The sequence below is a fragment of the Apodemus sylvaticus genome, chromosome 10 (assembly GCF_947179515.1).
Source record: "Apodemus sylvaticus chromosome 10, mApoSyl1.1, whole genome shotgun sequence".
Taxonomy (NCBI): Eukaryota; Metazoa; Chordata; class Mammalia; order Rodentia; family Muridae; genus Apodemus; species Apodemus sylvaticus.
The window spans coordinates 91,603,125-91,620,350 of NC_067481.1; the positions used below are offsets into that span (position 1 = coordinate 91,603,125).

General features: G+C 47.8%; 1 protein-coding gene across 1 annotated transcript in view; it reads left to right on the plus strand.

The window, feature by feature from the left end:
- Positions 1–4,072: 4,072 nt before the first annotated feature.
- Positions 4,073–17,226, plus strand: part of Kcnip1 (potassium voltage-gated channel interacting protein 1) — a 215,257-nt gene continuing 202,103 nt past the window's right edge. Inside the window, exon 1 of the mRNA XM_052196684.1 lies at positions 4,073–4,494. Within this exon, the coding sequence (XP_052052644.1) occupies positions 4,221–4,494 (274 nt within the window). The 5' untranslated portion in view covers positions 4,073–4,220. The remainder of the gene's footprint in view (positions 4,495–17,226) is intronic.

Here is a 17,226-nt window from a genome sequence, read left to right on the forward strand (position 1 = left end):
GTACTTTTTATTTTCTTTAAGAGAGAGACGGAGTCTAGAAAACCAGAGTGCTACCCTTAACCTGGAGACCCAGTCTGTGAATGCAGCCATGCTAGGCCGTTACAGTCTTAATGTAACAAATTTGGGGCACCCAAAGTTTGGTTCACAGTAGGACAGATGAGGTAGGAGTCAGAGCTAGAACAGGACACAAAAGGACACAGAGGGACACGGAGCTCTGAAGCTCAGGCAGGACCAGGTAGGATGAGTCTCTCCTGGTAGCCAGCACTTCCTGAAGCACAAGAAAGTCCTGCAGCCAGGGAGACTGACGGTGTGCTCCTCGAGCAGTCCCCCCCACCCCCCTAACCCCCAACCCCCAGCCCCCACCCCCACCTCCAACTCCCCAACCCCCCACCTCTCAACCCCCCACTCCCCCAACCCCCCAAAGCCCATCCCACCTCATCCCCCCACCCCATCCCCCCATCCCCCCAACACCCCCCACCGCCCCCCCACATACCATGCCTGCCTGCCTGCATTCTCTCTCCCCACACAGTAGGCTGCTTTTGTGCAAGTTCCCAAGAGGCAGGAGAGGGGCTGTGTTTGCCTCCCTTGCCTCTTCTTCTTGGTGTTCTTCTCCAATTATTCCTCAGACTTTGTGAATGTCTCTCACATGAAGTAGGCTCTTGTGTGGTGTGTGTGGTGTGTGTGGTGTGTGTGTGTGGTGTTTATTTGTCAATAATACCTACCCCTTAGAGTAAAATCAAGAATAAATGGACTATTTTGAGTGTAGCTATTTGGTTGAGGGTGGGCAGCTATGTCACAAACAGTTGTTGAATGAATGAGGGAGTGAATGAATCTTTGCTTGAGACAGGGTGCTTCTTACATGGTCAAGAATAATCTAGCAGTCATCAATTTTTAGTAGTGAACTGGTCACCAAGCATGATGGTTTGAAGGAAAATGGCCCCTATAGGCTCATATATTTGGATTTTTGGTCCCTAGTTGGGGGGACTGTAAAAGTTTAGGAGGTGTGGTCTTGTTGGAGGAGGTGTGTTCCTGGGGTTGGGTTTGAGGTTTCAAAAGTCCATGGCATTTCCAGTTAGCTGTCTCTGTCTATGCTTGTGCAGAAGGCTGTAAGCTTTCATCTAGTACTCCAGCCATGCCTGCCTGCCTGCCTGCCTGCCTGCCTGCTGCCATGCTCCCTGACAGAAGGACATGGACTCTCCCTTGGAAACTGTAAGCAAGTCCCCAGGAACCTCTTTCTTCTACTAGTTGCCTTGGACATGGTATCTCATCACAGTTAAAAGAAAGTAACTAAGATCCTAGCCAAAAACAAACCCACCAACAGCAAGCTCTCATTTTCCTTCCTCCCTCCCTCCCACATAGAGTGACTACATCTGTGTCAGCCTAGCAGCTGAACAGATAGCACAGCACTATAGTAGCACGTAGGGAAAGCCAAATAGGCAAAAAGACAATGAAATCGAAGGTTATAAGGTGGGAAAAAGAAGCCTCAAGTGCTTCTCTTTGGAAACTCCAAAGGAGGCACTGGCTGGGCACCCGGAGAGGTTCCTGGTGGGCATGAGATGTGAAAAAGATTTAAGCTGGGCAGAGGGTTACCAGAGAGAAGGGGGATGTGGGATACTCTAGGCAGAGGATACACAGGGGCCCTGAAGGAGGGCCCTAGAGGGCACCTCTGGGCAATAGGGAGGGTTTGTGTGGCTAGATCCCCCAAAGGCTGACCAACAGTCAGGAAGAATTGGTAGACGAAGCAAGGCTACAAAACGTTCAGCAACTAGAACTTCATATTGATAACTTCATGATATTCCCATGGCTCGATCTTCTAGAGGTCTAGAAGAACTTCGTCATGTCTGGTCCATCAAGCAGAGGGTTTCCCCTGTAGGCTGCTTCTTCAGAGGATTGTAGCAAGAAAACAAGAACGGCATTCTGGCCATTGGTAACCTCTCAAATGCTGCCCTGCTTCTGAGGATTCAAATCATGTGGCTAGCAGAGCCAGTGGGGGCAGTTTGGTACTTCTCCATGTGATATACTGGAGGAACTTGTGAAGAGGTCTGGGGCAGCCCTGTGTTCTCCTTATCAAAGCCCGCCTCTGTTCCTTGAATCACACTACACTAGTTTTCTTCTGGGAACCCCAACTTTCCTACCTTTACCAGAGGACACGAAAGAGATAGGAACCGCCTCCTCTGTCCATCACCATCCAGCACTCCAGGGGAAAAGACTCGGGCAAGCCTGAGACACCTGTAGACTTTGAAGCTAAGGTTTTGAACCGGGTGGGATTCCGAGCAGGCCTTTTCCCCTAGTGCTCTCAGTTGCCAACATAAATGACCCTGGGAGATTATGACAGAGCCCTGGATAATAAATTCTAGGCCCAAGTCCTGACTGGACAACTTCAGACAAGTTTCTAATTCTGAACAAGCCTCAGTTTCTCTCCATGCTGATGGCAGGCCTGAAGCAACTAGCCTCTGGGACTTTTGTGGTGTCTCATGGGGAATGTGATCCCACGGCGATGGGCAATGCAGGTGACAGGCACATGTAATACTGAGTGCCCCGTCCCGGCTGCACAAAACAGGACTCACGCTGGGATCTGAGCAAGGGTTAAGTCCCTGAGCCAAGGTGCAGGTCACCTGTGGCCCTGAAGGACAGCTAATACAGGCTGGGTAGCTCCTCACCGGTCCTATACGCCTGGAGTCAGACCGCACTCCTGTATGTGTAAGTTTATGTGTGTGAGAAAGCTGATGGCTCTTTGTGCCATGAGCACATATGAGGGTCTTGACTGGGGTCTTACAGATGCACACACACACACACACCCTTGTGTGTATTATGGGTTTGGAGTCTGTGGGCAGCAGCTCAGTGTCTGTGTGGGCTTGAGGGACCTGTACCCATATGTTCACGGTAGCATATATGTGTGCGTGTTTATGAAGCCATATGTTGAGGGATGCTGTGAGCTCCAAACACTGCATGTGTCTGTGTGCTGCAGAGGAAATGACTGGACAGGGAGTCTGGGAACAGCGTGGGGGTCGGGCATTCTCAGTGAAAGTCCAGGCAGACAGGGCAGACAGGCAGCTAGGCTGGGAAGAGGAAATTCTGTAGCTTTCTAGGGAGACCCCTGTCATCCGCTGCCACCAGGAGGTGAGGCCACAGGTCCCCAATCGTTGCCTTTTCAGTGGAAAGCTGAAGTGAGGCTTGAGGGTCCTTGTCACCTGAAGGGAAGGTCATGGAAGGGAGATTGCTTTCTAAATTCAAGGGTTACTCCCTGGGTCCCTAACTCAAGTACCACCTCCACAGATGACTGATCTGCACGTGAGAGTGCAAACACACACACACACACACACACAGAGGGGGGGGAGCTAAGGGGGCCTGCAGCTACTTCCCTTTCCCCACTTTCCCTACTTCCTGTCACTAGAAATGAGCCCTGGTCCTGGGGGGATTCTTCAGGTCCCCAACACCTCCTACAGAGTTCAAAGGAGCCCTTCGTCCTGATGACAACTCTCTTTGGGTAGGGCAGGATTTCCCCCACCCCAGAATTGCAGGCACTAGTTAAATGATTCTCTCTGAAGTCAAATGAAATCTTAACTCCCACTGTGTCACACACACACATACAGGCACAAGCACGCACACACACACACTCACACACACACACACTCACACACACACACACTCACACTCACACTCACACTCACACTCACATATTCACGTTCATCCTGGGCTTCACCTGCTGCCTCCTTCCCAAGCTGCACCCACCAGCCTGACCGCATCTTGTCTGCCCAGGAGAACATCCCCGGTGTCCTGCACAGCCAAGAGTAGAGCAATATAGACAGCGGAGCCAGGTCCCCACCCCGCCCCTCCGCGGTCCCCGCAGAGACCTCCGCCACTCCTCCCACCCTATCACCCCCACCCACCCCGCACCCGGTTCTCCACTCGGCACCAGTCCCTGGCGCTGTTCATTCATGATTGGTACTCGGCCCCCTGAGATCCAGCCCGAGCGCGGGGCGGAGCGGCCGGGTGGCAGCAGGGGCGGGCGGGCAGGCAGGCGGAGCGCAGCTCCCGCACCGCACGCGGCGCGGGCTCGGCAGCCTCGGCCGGGCGGGCACGCCGGCCCCGTGTCCAACATCAGGCAGGCTTTGGGTCTCCGGGCTCGGCCCTCGGAGAGGCCAGTGGCCCAACTGGGTGTCCGCACCGGGGGACGTCTGTGAAGGTTCCCGCGAGCCGCTGGCCCTGGGAGTCAGTGCATGTGCCTGGCTGAAGAAGGCGGCAGCCACAAGCTCCAGGCTCCCGGCCCCACGCTTTCTGAATACCAAGCTGCAGGCGAGCTGCCCGGGGCTTTTTTGCTTTCTTGCTTTTCTTCTCCTCCAATTCAAAGTGGGCAATCCACACCGATTTCTTTTCAGGGGAGGGAAGAGACAGGGCCTGGGGTCCCAAGTCGCACACAAGTCTTCGCTGCCATGGGGGCCGTCATGGGCACCTTCTCGTCCCTGCAGACCAAACAAAGGCGACCCTCTAAAGGTAAGCACTGTGCCCTCCATATGCTCCCCTGGATAGGTTTGGGGGCACTGGGTGTTGTGTTGGGATGAAACGTCTGTCTCTCTTAGTTCTGAACCCACCGTCCATGAGGGTTTTGGACAGATTCATGTATCCAAGGAATTAAGAACCTCGTGGGAGGGTTGGTGTGAACACCCAGGGGCAGCAGCCAGAGTGGACACTGGCCCCCAGCAGGGGTATGTGTACCCTTCTCTTCTAGGGAATGTATGGGGGCAAGATGAGGCAGATTCACAGGTGGAGAAAACTGCGTTCTCTGGGGTGGGCAAAAATGTTGGGAGGCTCTTCCCGCTCCCATGAGGGCTGACGTTGGTGCAACCTCGAGCATCCAGCGAGGGTGCTTACACTCAATGCATGTCTCCTTGGGAATGGCCATGCCTCCGGGTGCTGACCGGGAGGGCTAACTATGACAGAAACTGTGATTTACTGGTCCATCCTTAAAACCTCTGCAAGCCAAAAGGAATCAGCTACGTCTAGGCGGTAGAACCCCCAGGCTGGTCCTGGGACACAAGATGTCTGTAGGAAAGAACAACTAACACAGGTCTGCTGCTAGGGTGGTCTGAGGACTTCAGAGGAATGTGCAAACTGTAAAAAAGATGGCTGGGGTGCCAAGCTGGCATATCCTGGGATGTCCCTGTCAGGAGCCTACTCCACAGCTGCCTTTCCCCAGCTGTGGCATGTCCAGTTATTAGATGTCCACGTGGAGTCTGGTGACCTTGTTGGACCAAAAGCACACCATGCAGGCCTCGTTTTCAACAGGCAGAAAGTTGCTCATAGGAACAAGGAGACTGGAAAGAAATCGGGGGAAAAATAATGACAGCCTTGGTTTGCTTAATGCTCAAAAGCCCTTTGCAGACAACAGAAGGGTTCCAAACAGTTTCACACTTAAATATCCAAGTTCTGATGTTAAACATGTTCTGGCTACAGGTCGGGGCACAACACGGGCCTTATGCTGCCTGGTGACCTGAGGTGTGTTGGGGTGATAGTGGGACCTGTTTCGTCTCATCTGTGTTGGGATCATACACAGAGATACCCAGGAAGAAAGGGTCAGGCAGTCCAGTCCTCAGAGACAAATTGAGTGAGGACTATAGAAAGATATCTTCAGGGGAAGAAGCCAGGTGATAAGACCTGGCTTGCATGACAGACTGGAAACAGAAAGGGCTTCTGCTCATCTGTTAGGTTCTTTGCCCTGCAGAGAAGGCACTGCAACCTTTCAGTAGCCCAAAGAAAGGTCTGAAAATCTCATCACTGGGTCTTGGTACTCTGAGCTCTGCCTCTCCTGGATCCTGAAGCACTGCTTAACTGAGCTGAACCACAAGTATTCAACACCAAGTCTGAGCCAGCTTCCCAAGCACCCTTCTTAACAACATGAGGTCCCACTGGCCATGGAGGGGACTGTAGGGCACAGTTAACTTGGGTTTCTTTAAAATCACCTACAATGTCTGTATCTCCTTCAGAGGCAGCGAGGCATCCCAGAGAGCTCTATCTGTGGCTCTATAATCCAGTGGAGTGCAGATGGGACTCTCATCCCTATCACTTCAGTCTTGGACCTTGGGCAAATATCTCTCTCCCTATATGTCTCAATTGCCGTATGCATTGAACGGATGAGGATGCTACCTTTTATGAAAGCTGGCAAATATGGAGGGCGGGATACCGCATCTCATTCACTGGGTTTTCTGAGGCCACTAGAAGAGGGTGTTTGAGCAAATGGAGGGATGACTGCTGAGCATGGAGATGCTTCGAGCTGTGGGGCTCAGAGGTCACCATCTGCCATTCCAGTCTCTCATTCCTAAATCCAGATCACCTGGGGACAGTTCCCACAGTATTCCAGAGGCCACAGAACCGTTTTCCCTCCCCTAGGAACTTAAGAAAGAGGAGAGGGTATCGCCACGCACTGTGTGATGCCTGGCATAGTGCTTGATCTGAATATTCTCATTTGATCTTTATAAGAGTGTTCAGGGGTCACTGGCAGTGGCCCCTACCTAACTCCTGTTCAGAGCAGTAGACTTTAGCCTGAACTCTCCACAAGTGCAGCTGAATATTTTCCCTATGCATTTGCCCCCAGAAGAGAGTCCAGCCTCACTGTCTTGCCCATCAGAATGCTAATCAATAAAGGACTCTCCTGAGGGGAGAAGTTTAGGGCTATGAACAGGGCGGCTCACACTCAGGAATGCTAGCCTGTGGCCACTTTCTCCCTTAGTGATTTAATGTCTGTACAGGGGAGGCATCCCACTGGACATTTTTTTTTGAGGTTCCATTTGGTCCTCAGATTCTAAAGGTTTTACTGTTGGCACTGTCACAGGAACCACTGTTCTCAGCTCTGAGATGTCAGGCTGAGACCTAATTAGATGGAGTCAGAAGAAGGTGGTGGGAAATTTCAACAGAAGAATCTGTCTCCCTGCTGAGTTCAAATCCAGGCTCTACCACACTAGCTGTATGACTAAGCCTTATTTTCTTCCACTGCAAATCAGGGACAGTAGTAGTTATCATCTTAAAATAGCTGTTGTGCTGTGTGCATTTCAGAGATGATGGAGGGCAAGCACTTTGCACAGACCCTGTACATGATTAATGATTAGCAACTTTTAGGTCCTACTAAGTGTGTGGCAACACTGCTTAGGCTATCTGAATGGCCTGAATTGGGCTATCCTGCAAGTAGGCAATACTATTGAGAGTCGTTGTACAGTGCCATCCAAGCCCTGTACAGGCAAGTTGGACCAAACACCAGGCACTGGGATGCTGAGACTTTGCTGCAGCCCACTGACCCTCTGCACTGTGACAGAACCTGGAAACATCACAGCTGACTCAGCTCAGACTCCAAGAGCTTAAAAAGTGCAACTTGGAAATACATGCACGTCTTTAAAACAGGGCAGCAATCCCATGTGATTAGTGCTGGGGAAAGAATGCACCTAGCCCTACCTCCAGCTCAGGAAGCACTCCCTGAAGACAGCAGAAATCTAATGTAATTTAAGAGTTTTGCCATAGAACAAAAGCACAGAGATCACTCTCTGTCCTCTGTTTGGAAGCTTGGTGTGTCTTTAATTGAAAATAGGAAAAACCTTGCCTCGGGGTTTTAGGCACTGTCCCCAATCCTAGGTAGAGTTTCTTTTGCAGGCAGTTTCATGTGTGCTTTTTCTTCCATAGACTCTGCTCTCGGGTTTGAATGGGGGAGTAAGGACGGCTTATGGCCAAGCAGAGAAGGAGCATGCAGGTTCATTTGCAGCCTCCATGGGAATCAGGAGACTTCAGGGCAGCACTAGTCCAGCCCCGTCTACCGGAGACTTTGCTTGTAAGCAAAAAGCCCCATGTGGCTCAGGTGGCTGAGTTCCGATTCCTCCATGATCAAGTTCAGCACTCAGAACTTTGAAAGTCTGCTCTCCCCAGTGCCCACTGAGCCACTGAGAAAAGCAACCATGGGCTATCAGAGGGTTTTATCAGGTCACGTGGCAAGACAGAGTCAAATATGAGGCTGGTCTTGTGGATCCTAAATTGGAGAGCCTTTTGGAGCATTGTAGGGGCATTGAATGCCCCATGAGTCTGGCCTTGAAGTTGATCGATGAGGTAGTATGTTAATCCTCAAGAGCGTTGGGAGGCATGTGATGGGCAGGCAGTAATGAAGAAGCACGGTCCCAAATCATACCAGCCTGGGTTTAAAGATAACTCACAAGTCATCCTGATTTGGAAATACCCTGTTCTTCATCTGTGAAGGGGAAGTATCAAGCAATAGACATGTGTGTGCTGTGGGCTTTTCCCACCTCAGTATCTCTGTCCATCATTTAAGCTTTCTAAGTCTCTCCCCGCCCCAAGTCCCCATTTCATCAACTAATTCAAATTCTACCCACATTCCAAGAGCTCACTCAGCTGTTTCCGTATTCGAGAAGCCTTCTCCAAGCCCCAAAGAGAAGTGACTTCTCCCATTGGAATTTATAACATTTTTAAGGCATATGCTCTCCTGACTCACCACTCGTGCTTGGGATCAGACAGTCAATGGAAGTGTTAGCCCTCTCTCTATCACTATAGTCTGTGATTCTCGGAGCCAAGCACGTGTCTGAGTCATTCTTCACAGTCCCTGGCTTGGTTCTTTGCACACAGTAGGTACTTAGTGACTACTTTTCAATGGAAACTATAAACAATGAGATGGTTGGTCTCTCATCATTATTCCTAAGAACTGCAGACCCCACAGGAAAAGTTCGCTCACCACTGACTGAAAGGTCAATTACCAGCCCCTCTGCCTGAATGAGTTCTCTTTTTTGATCTGTTGGCTTTGAATCGGCTTGGTCTGTGAAGTGCACTGAGTCTGTTTGCCATTTTGAAGGAAGGACTGAGAACCATGTTTCCACTCCACAGTTCCTGATCTTCACAGGATCAGGGTAAAGGGGCGTGCTGCCTAAAAGCAGAGGTGCTTTCAGACTGGTTCCAGGAACAGGACCGAGAGACCCCTTTGTCTACCTAGAAGGGCTTTGCTCAGTCAGTTCTGTGTGTGTTGGGGGGGGGGGGGTTATGTGCATTCCTTAGCAGACAGCGAGTGATGGATGACTGCACGAATAAGAGAATCAATAAACAAGAAAAATGAATGAAGGAGCAAGTGGATAATCAAATGAATGGCAGAGGATGATTGAGTGAGTATGCGATTAAAATACTGTATCCATGAATGAATGAATGCATGCATGCATGAATGACTGACTGAATGATGAAGTCCTGGAAAAAAAAGACTATTTTTTATAAAAAATAATAGCAACGATCGTGTTTCCTGGTTCCTGTTCCTAAGCATTTGTCTCAGTTCGTGGCTGCTGCTAACAACACAAGACCACAGATGAGTGAATTAGAGAGTAATGAAACTTGAGTGGTCCCAGGTGAAAGCAGGCCATGTGGGGACTGGTAGCCTTCTTGCTGGCAGAGTCCTGAGACACGCAGGGCATCCCGGGGTAAGGGGTACCCTACAGAGTTCCTCTTTTCTTTAAACCTTCCAACACTCAATGATGACTCCACTCGAAAGACCTTATTGAATTCTAATCACTCACCTTCCAAAGACTCTAATCTCTAATCTCTATAATCTACATTTCCACCCCCTTAGTATCCCACGACAGAAATCAAGCTCTAACATGAGCTTCAGAGGGGACAAACCATAACAACACCACAGGGAAATGTGGAGGAAGCAAAGACACAGGAAACTTTGGTGCAGCAAGTTAATAGCAAAACATAGGAAGTACCTTCTGGAACACAGTTTAGAAGGTCCTGGGAAGTTTGGGCTACCAGTAGACATGTAGTGTCTATAGGGAAAGCAGAGAGAGAGGGTAGCCTATCTCTTGGCTTCACACTTTTGTTGGGCCAAAGGCTAGTTTTGCGATACAACATCACCTCTTGTTTTCCATGTTCACTGTTACCTGGTCTTCATGTCCACCCCTTCATTTGTTCACTTGGCCAGTCCCATAATTATGATCTAACGTGGCTCCCTGGTATCATTTCTGCCCAAATCAACTCCAGCTCCTGTGCCTCCTTCCATCTCTATCCCCTACCGCACCCCAGTCATCTGGTGAACTCCTACATATGCTTCAAAGCCCCACCCAGCATCATCTCACACTCCTACAGACAGAGCACATCTCCCCTTCTCTGGTCCCCCATGACTGTTGATGCCACACCACACCATCACACATTGAGATTTTGTCTACACGAGGCTATCATTATGAGTTTACACAATTATCCCTGTGCCTGGCTCTCGAGGGCTGATTCTTATTCCAGAGCCACTGTCAAGCCTGACACCTGGTCTCGTCTTGATGGATGTTGGCTGTGTGGAGGAAGAAATGGATGGGTTGGGGGAGGAGAAGCATGCTTCATTGCAGAGGAGAAATCCAAGCTCCAAGTCTGCACCTGGGAAGAAACCTGCAACTTCCTGCATAATGGCCCTGGAGCCAGTGCTCCCATTCATCAGCCAGGGAAGGAACATAATTAGAAAGGGAGGAGAGGGAGAAAGAAAGGTCCTGGGGCTTTCAGAGAATCTAGTTTCAGCTCCTCCACTCCCTCCAGGTGCTATTTTAAGTAGGTCACCTTCTAGAAGTAGCCGTAGTCAGGTGGGATATTGCTCTTTCCCCATGTGCTAGCCATGATGGGAATACTCTGGATTAATTCTTATTATCCCAGGCCATATTAATAATAGCCTGATCTGGAGTAAGAATGAGACCTCATTAAAATCAGGGTGCATAATGGTTAGGACCACTGGGTCAAGGTTACCGAGCACAGTTACCAAGACTTACCTCCTGTGTCATGCTATTTGTAAGGATGTTTTATCCCTTTCAGCTATGGCATTTGATTCTGTGCCTTGGAGACCCAGAGCTATTATAGCCTGGTCTCTGAAATTTTGAGCCATTTCATAGCCATTTCCACCTATGGGACATTGTCAGGCTCAGTTGCTAACAGAAATTCCCAACCATGAGATATGCAAGCATAGGTCAGCTTCCAATACTAATACCAATACTACCTAAAATTGACCAAGTCTCTGTGTGAATCCAGGCACCTTGTTCTTCCAATTCCTGGATTGCTTTACCTCAACGCTGCAGGACAAGATGCTGTGCTAATTCTCATTTTATTAGCTAGGGAAACTGAGGCTCTAAGAAGGGAAGTGCTTTGCTGGGGCCTGGAAGCCAGAAGACAGCAGAGTCTGCTTCATCAATGGCAGAGCCCAAGCTTTGAAGACTCATGTGAGCCTCCTCCCTCCTGGCCTCATACCAGTAGCCTGGGGGACTCGGGGGCCAGTCAGAATGGGGCTGTGGATATGAAAAGTCATATTCAAGGAGAGACTGAAGCTCTTCATTAGCCATACCGAGCAGTGAGCTGCCTGCAAACTCCAAGAAAAACACTCTTAGCCTGTCTACAAACCACCCCTGGGTCTGCTTTCATTCCGTCTGACACTGGGAAAGCTGGCATTTGAAATGATTGGGGGCAGAAGGCCAATTAGCAAATTCATTAATAGGATTAAACCTCTCTTCTCTAATCATTTATGTGAACTAGATTTCTCTCCCTTTGTTGCAGCCATCATGGTCTGTCGGGGAAGGATCAAGCAACTATTTAAGCATCTTCAAGTCTGTTAGACTCTCAGAGCTCCAGTGTTAGGCAGCCAGCTCAGGGGTTCATGTGGTCAGGAGGGCATGGGCAGGAGGGCCCAAGCAGTTTCTCTGTGATATCCACTCAAGATAGCCAGATGCAAGAGACGGCTATACATCCGCAAATACACAGCAGACTTCTCTTTCCTTCTATCCTGTCCTTTGTCGGGCATCCTTAGCTCAAGTCATGTGTATGGGGCACAGTCACCATGAGGACATACTCAAGGCTAGACAGGCCTAATTCTCCTCAATGTACTAGCTTCATGACCTTGGCTGGGTCACCCTGCCTATATAAGCTTTAATCTAGAAAACTGGGACAATGATAGGAATGCCTTCAATATTGTTATAAGAATTACGTGCAGCAATATATTCAAGGTGTGGTCAGAACACAGAAAGCAATCAATCGAAGTAAACCATTGCTCTCTCTCATTGTGCTGGTTCAAAGCATGGTCTCAGATGAGCAACTACATCTTAGCTTGGAACTTGGTAGGAATGCAGAGTCTCGGGCCCCAACACAGCCGTAGAAAATCCTAAACTGTGTGTTAACAAGATTCCAAGGTGGTTTGTATGCCCAATGAGCTTTGAGAAGCAGTAGACCAGAACGTGTATTCTAGAAATATATAGGTTACATGACCTAAGGTGATGCGTCAAGTTGGTAGGGGCCTCTGGAATCCTCTGGCTTGAGCCTCTTATTATGGATAATAAAAATGAAGAAGGAAAGTGCATTGCCGGATCTTGATCATCAGCCTGGCTGACCGCCCTGGGTCTGCCTGTCCTCGTGTGAATTATTTCATTCCAGAGTCCCAAGGTTAGCATTTCCACAATTGAGATTTCCTTTCTTTTTAATGAAATGGAAGTGCTGGACTAGTGATACTCATTAATTTTTAGGAATTTATCTTTGCATATATGTGTAAGCCTGCATGAGTTCATGTGCTCTGTGTACAGATAGGCAGCTGGGGAGACCAGAAGAAGAACTGGAGTTACAGTCATAAGCTACCATGTGGGTTCTGGGAACTGAACCTGTTAGTCCAGCCAACTGAGAGACTCAATCTTGATTCTACCAACTATGTTCTCTGCTACCTGAAGATATGAAGAGAAAAGAATGAAGGCCTCTATCCTTCTTTCTAAGACAGAAACTACAACAGAGTCTAGTGGCTTGCAACTAGACACTTTCCAGAACAGGAGGTAGTGTTGAGAATACCCAGATCCTCCAAGCAGGCTGGCAGCCTAGATGTATACAGAAAGCCTTGGAGTTGGGATGTGAAGCCAGAAAACTTAATAGAAGTTAGTAGAATCTGATCAGATAAAGAAATGTCCTGAGGCATGAAAGTCCCCTTTGTGGGCCTTTGAACAGGTACTCTGTGGGGTAGGTGCTATAATCTCATTCCACATTTACGCTGGCTTCTACTCCCATACTGTTATTCTTCATAGAGTAGGAAACAAGGGGTTTGGAGAGGGGGTTGTTCTAATTGGCTAGATATTAGACAGTGAGTCACCATTCACCAGGTCTCATACCAGGGCAACATCTTCTAGCCTCTAATCCCTAAGGAGAGGCTAACATGTGTTGCCAGCTTTGGGTTCCTGGGAACCCAAAAGTGTCAGCCATCAGCCTCTTCTTAGCCCGTCAAGTCCTCACTGTGCTGACCTTGACCTGCTGAGAGGAAGGTTCTAAGAGAAACCATGCAGCTTCATTTACCAAGTGAAAGCCAGTGCAGTTACACTCATGCACAGAAGGCTTGAAGTTAGCCTCGCAGGACTCTCCAATAGGCCATGTTGCATCTCACAAGGCATCTCTCAGAGTGGTTTCAAGGGGGCTCTTCACCCTCCTTCTCTTCTTGATGGGAACTAGACCGGATTAAGCCTCCAAGCCCCACAGACCCCAATGCTAAAATAATCTCATCTCTAAACTTTCCACTGATAGCTATTTAGACAATTCAAGACAGAACAGTTAAGAAAAAAACCTAAGAATACTTGAATTTCTTCCTATGATGACTACACTGGCAACAAATTTTGAATACAATATGTTGTCAAAACACATTTATTCAGTATCTTCTTGCAGATGCTTTCCTGGTGCTGTAGGAACATCTTGAATGAGATTTTTGACGCCTCAGCATTGGAATCAGAGAAGACAATAAGAAGAAAGGTGCTTTGGAGACCCACTGTGTGCCAGAGGCTGGGCAAAGGGTCAACAAAATAACAACAAAATAAAAAATATGAAAGAGTAGAAAGCAGAGGAGTCAGGCAAAATGTTTACCTGGCTCATTGTGCCCAGTACTCTACTAAACACTTCTGATGCAGTGAACTGCTTTAACCCTTATAGCAACCCAAGGAGAGGAGTACTTTGTACAGATGCAATCTCATAAACTGCAGGAAGTAGGTGCTAAGAGATGAGGAAAGGAAGCCTGTGGAAGAAGCGAGTTGCTCAATTTCCCTCCAGGCGCTGGCGGGAAGACTAGGGATTGGCATCAGACCGGAATGGCTCTAAAGCCATTGTCCTTGAGGTTTTTCACTCTGGCAATGACTAAGAGGAAAGAAGGTCTGTAGATTATCCACCTAACAACCCAGCAGTTTGTTTCTCTTTCAGCCTTGAAGTATGCAAGGATGTAAACACTATTTCCAGGCAAGGAAAGGGGAGGATGAAGGGCATGGGTGGATAAGCTATCCCTCCATATCTGTGAGCCCATGTCTTCAGATCCAGCCAATTCATATGGAAAATATTCAAAAACAAAAGTTCCAGAACACTTAAAAGGTAAAACTTGAGGGCTGGAGAGATGGCTCAGTGATAAAGTGCTCTCCTTACAAACACTTAAAGCCCCGGAACCCACACCGAGCAGCAGGCCAAAGTACCAAATACATTTAGTGATGTCTTGGCATTTTCTGAGGTAGTAGTAGTCACTGAGAAACAATTTCAGGTACATGGGAGATGTGTAGAGGCTACATTAAAAAATACTACATATTTTATTAAAGAGATGTAAGCATTCTCAGTTTGTTTGTTTGTTTTTTTAATCAGTGGGTCCTGGAATCATTCCTCCAATATGTGAAGAAACAAGGGTATTCGATTCACGCATTTCTCATGGATGGTTGAGCTGGAATTTGGACAAAATGGTTTCACTCACGTACCTGGATGCTTAATCACAGGGCTGGGCTGTATCTGGCATCTCACTCTGCTGCACTACAGAATGTACAACACTATACAGGTTCAGGGAGGGAGCTTTTTTTTTTTAATGTGAAAGGTAGAACATCAAGAACCAGGAAAGATGCCTGAAGGAGGTGGTAAGAAAGTTGAACACAGGAGCTAGGATTCAGCCCAGAAGGAAGGTTAGGGAAGCTCTGAGAAGGAACAGTGAGAACAAAGCTGTTGAAGGAGGAACAGAGTAAAAAGGGAATTGAATCCGAGCTACATAGCTTGTATTTGGGGGACCTGGAGGATGAGTGACCATCAGAAACAGGTGGGAAGAGGATGGGAGTCAAAACCAGAGTCAAGGTTCTCCTCCTCAAGAAGGCGGATCCTGGGAGGGAGCAGCGAGCAAGTGCTTTGGGAGGAAGGAGTGGGGCTGTGTCCTTTCACCTACATAATTTCCCAAGACGTTCCCCATGATTGTTCCCAATCACATTTTCTGTCATCATTGTTGTCATCATCTTTGTCATTGCAGTCCTCCTTGTCCTTGTTGTTGTCCTCCATTTCACCCTCCACTCCTCCAAGGCCATTTACTTATTGGCTATTTCCTTGACTTAGCCATTGTTTACGCTGAACTGTTGTATAACCATTCCTGTGAAATATGCTTGCCTCTCTAATGGCAGCATCCTTTCTTCAAACATCTAGGCCTTTCTTTCTGTCATTCTGAGCTTTTCTAAGCCTAACATAGTTCTAGGCACAGAGTTGACACTTAATGAACATGAAGTCATATCCCATAGTGATACACAATTCCCAATTGCAACTATATGGTGAAGACATTTGGCATCACTTTGAGTCCCCACAGCATATACATAGATATAGGCATCATAGATCATTGTCTAGGGCAGTAGTTTCTACCATCTAGAGCAAACATCCTTATTCTGTGACCCTTTAATACAGTTCCTCCTGGTATGATAAACCCAACCATAATATTATGTCCATTGCTACTTCCTAACTGTAATTTTGATACTGTTATGAATTATAATGTAAATATCTGTGTTTTCTGTTGATATTATGCAACCCCTGTGAAAGGTTCAATAGACCCCAAGGTTGAAAAACACTGCTTTGGAGCAAAATAGCATATTGGAGGCCACTCTATATAGATGAGAGTTGATGGAGAAAAAAGTTACAGCATGCTGGGCAAGGCAACACTGAAGGCCCGTCCTTGTAAGCTGTGACTTAATTGAGATCTTGGAATCTTCTTTGAACATCAGCCTCTTCATCTGTTAAATGACAGTCATCATGGGACTAACTCACTAGCTTGTTACACAGACTGAGATTACAGAAGTGTTTGTGAAGCTGTAGGACAGTGGTGGCTGTTATCAGATTAACTGTCATAGCGGCAGGATTGATTTTTTTATGATGGTCATGATGTTTGTGATTGATGGTCATTGATTAAAAAAATGGTAGTAATGGAGAGAGTGATGGGGGTGGTGATAGAGGTGGATATTATCAAAGGCAGTGATGAGCACTGCAGAGGTAATGTTATTGCCGATGATGTAAATGTTGGTGACAATAATAGCAGTGGCATTAATGGAACTAATTATGAGATGTGTGCTGCTTACCCTGATGTAGGATAACAATGTTAATAGTAATGGTGGCAACCAGTAGGGCTGATGCTGTTGATAATAGAAGTGGTGGTAGTGATGGTAGTGACTGGTGGTTACAGAGACAGGTGATGAGGGTACTAAGCATTGATAAGTATCCGTGTTGTTCGAAGGGTGATGTTAGCAGTGATCGAGGCCCTGGTAGATTCAGGACAATCATTACCTTTGTATTAACTAACTGCCTTAGGCTTCACGGATTTCTGACTCCCACTACTTAAGTTCCCCCACCTCCAAGACGTATTTGTCAGAGAGAGAAAAGAGTAAGACAAATACCCGATGCCTTCCAGTTTCTTTGCTTATATAGTTGGGACTTTCAGGATAACTGTAATCTAAGCTGTCTTCTTGACACTTGCATTCCAACACATAGAGCAGTGTTGGGCCCAGTATTGTTTGCAATAGATGTCTGTGCACTGACAGAAGACACTTTAGAAGAACACAGCCATCTTGGATGTCCTCATCAGAGTCAAGTGTCCCATCTCCGAGGACCACACAGGGGAAGTTTGATATCAGTTCTCCATCACTTCCAAAGACACTTGCATTAACACTAAGCAGTTGTGAGCTCTGCAGCTACTCTTTTCTGGCAAATTTGGAAAGCTCTGCCCTGGGAACAACTAGGTATTAGCCTCGACTGAACTCCTTGTACCACCACCACCACCACCACCACCACCACCACCACCACCACCACTCTGTCCCCAAGGCTATGTCTACTCAGTTCTAGTTCTGTGCTAGCTTATTACAAGAACCCATAGAGAGATGGCAACCCACACCAGCCACTTCTGAGATATCTTGGGTTCCCTTCTTGTACCCTTGTTGTGAAACAGAA